The sequence below is a fragment of the Corapipo altera genome, unplaced genomic scaffold (assembly GCF_003945725.1).
Source record: "Corapipo altera isolate COAL_440 unplaced genomic scaffold, ASM394572v1 203, whole genome shotgun sequence".
Classification (NCBI taxonomy): domain Eukaryota; kingdom Metazoa; phylum Chordata; class Aves; order Passeriformes; family Pipridae; genus Corapipo; species Corapipo altera.
Window position 1 is genome coordinate 56,498 of NW_020885170.1, and position 2,558 is coordinate 59,055.

The window sequence follows — 2,558 nt, forward strand, 5'->3', positions numbered from 1 at the left end:
GGGAGAACCTCGGGATGGGAGAACCTCGGGATGGGAGAACCTCGGGACGGGAGAACCTCGGGACGGGAGAACCTCGGGACGGGAGCCCCACACGTACTTGTTGGCCCGGATCCCTTCCCGACGGGAGGCGAGTCCTTCGGCCACCAGGGACTCAGCGATGTTCTCACCAGTCGTGTCTGTGGAGAGAGCAGAGCACTCAGGGAGAGCAGCCACTGGCACACAGGGCAGCCCAGAGGGACACAGACCTCAGTCCTGGCAGGCATTCCCAAGGTGATCCCAGGTAGGAAGTTGCTGGAGCAATCCCCAGCTGGAGCCTCACGCAGCTGCCACAGAGCTGCCAGGGAAACTGTCACAGTGTTCCCACATTTATAGCATTTAAACCCTGACAAATTTCATCAGGAAACATTTTCTGCCTCATTTCCCCCTCCTCGCCTGCCAGGCTGGGCTGGAACAGGGATGGGGAGGCCCCGGCAGCCGGAGAGGCTGCACAGGGATGAGGCAGCACCACAGAGCCAACAGCAAAACCTCTTCCCCAGCTTTTTTTTGTCCCTGACTGTCTCCAGGGCCTGCCCAGGCTGAAGGGTTGCTCTGGGGGTAAGTGGAGAGCAGCAGCTCTCCAAAATCAAAGGCTGGTCTCAGTCCTGGAGGTCTTTTCCAACCCAAATGACTGTGATTCCAATCCCTGCCTCTGCAGTGGGGATCCCCAATCCAAGGGGCTTCCCAGACCCCCGGCAAACTGGAAGCTCAGGAGTGAATCACAGAATGTCCTGAGCTGGAAAGGACCCACCAGGATCACGAGTCCTGCACAGGACACCCCAGGATCCCACCATGTCCCCGAGAGCCTTGTCCAAGCATTCCTTGAGCATGGAGATAACTTTGATATCCAGGTATTTGTGGTCTCAGGGGACCTGGCAGCTCACAGCATCCCCTTCCCCTTTCCTGCAGCCTGGGGACCAAGGGGGTCTCATGTTCCTGTGCTGGAGTGGGACCCCAGGGGGACACAGGAGATGCTGCCTGGAGTGAGCTGGATGTAGCGGCAATGGGAATCCAGCTCTGAATGCCCTCACAGCAGCCAGGTACTGGTGGAAAGGGGGTCCAAGTAGGCTATTGCCCACCCTAGCCACATCCAACTGAGCCCCAAATCCTCCAAGGAACAAGCTCCAGCCTCCCAGGGGGCTGTGAGGCCACGGGTACACCCACTGACCCTCTGCGGGGCAGATCCAGGAGCCAGCAGTGATGCCCACAGAGCTGATGGCTGGTGATCCTCATCCTGCCTGGACCCAGAGGGAGCCTCTGCCCCCATCATGGGCCACCTCCTTCCTCCCTGGGCCTCCAGGAAAACCCCACTGCTCCAGCCGTGCTGCTGCCTCAGGAAAAGCCCTGGATGTGGCCACGAGCACAGTCCAGCCAGGAGAGCCAACCTCCTGCTCCCACCGTGGGAAAGGCTCCCAAGTGCCACAGCCATGCCAGGAAAGGCCCCGAGTGCCACAGGGAGCATACCTGGAGACCAGGATGCCTCACAGCATCCACTCACCCTCTCCAGTCCATCCCTGGATGGCAGCAGAGCTCACAGGGATGTGGGGTCGAGGGCACCCGGCCCCCCCAGTCTGTCCCAGGGCTCCGGGGACACTGCCCCAAAATTCAGCAGCCCCCAAGCTCCTTCCCAGGCCTTTGCCTGCTCCTGGTCCTCCCCTCCTTCCCCATCCACAACTAGAGACCCCCTGGGCCCCCCATGGGACAGGAGCTGTGTCTGAGCCCTGCCTGTATCCCAGATATCCCACTGAGGCACACGGGTCACTTGGGGCATTTCCTGCCCCAGAAACTGGGAGGACCAGCTGGGTCCTGGTGAGCATCCGCTTCCCAGGAACCCACCCATGCCAAGATCTCATCCCCCTTCTGCAGTCCTGAGGGAATTCTGAGCAGGAGCAGAGCTGGCAGTAGGATGTGGTCACGTCCAAGCCTCTCTCCCACCAGCCCAAGCGATGGCTGAGGGGCAACCACAGGGAGTGGGAGCCCCAAAACCCATCCAGGGGAGCTGCTTCCTCTTGGGAATCTCAGGCACAGACAAGCAAGGGATTTATAACAACAAAAAGGACGGAAAAGGGAAATCTGTGGGAATTCACCCAAAGCCTGTGTGCCTGGAGCTCCGGAGAGCATGGCCATGCTCCAGTTCTGCACCAGGACCAGCACCAGGCACTGCTCCCCTCCCAGAGCTGGGCTCCATGGAAAAGTGGGAATGCATCCTTCTGCTGCCAACAGTGCATCCCAACACCTCCACTATCCCGCTCTGTCCCCCTTGAAGAAGTCACAGGTGGTTTTCCAGCTGGGTTCATGCTAAAGAACCCCCTCATCTGAGCCCAGGAAAGCTCCTGGGGCAGAGGGAGCAGGGCTGGACCTCACTCCCCTCCAAAAGCTGGGTGTCCATGGAAAAGTGACAGAAAAGCGGGAATGCATCCCTCTGCTGGCAGTGCATCCCAACCTACACCCCGGCTGCACCCCCCAGTCCTCCCCTCGCCCTCCCCCAGCCCCCCTTTCCCCAGGTACACCATCCCATACTG

General features: G+C 60.2%; 1 protein-coding gene across 1 annotated transcript in view; it reads right to left on the reverse strand.

Moving 5' to 3' along the window:
* SND1 (staphylococcal nuclease and tudor domain containing 1) overlaps positions 1-2,551 on the reverse strand; it is a 57,804-nt gene extending 55,253 nt beyond the window's left edge. The window contains exons 1-2 of the mRNA XM_027631118.1: positions 2,531-2,551; positions 98-176 (exon numbers count right to left, since the gene is read on the reverse strand). Coding sequence (XP_027486919.1) covers positions 98-176; positions 2,531-2,549 — 98 coding nt within the window. The 5' untranslated portion in view covers positions 2,550-2,551. The remainder of the gene's footprint in view (positions 1-97; positions 177-2,530) is intronic.
* Positions 2,552-2,558: the final 7 nt, after the last annotated feature.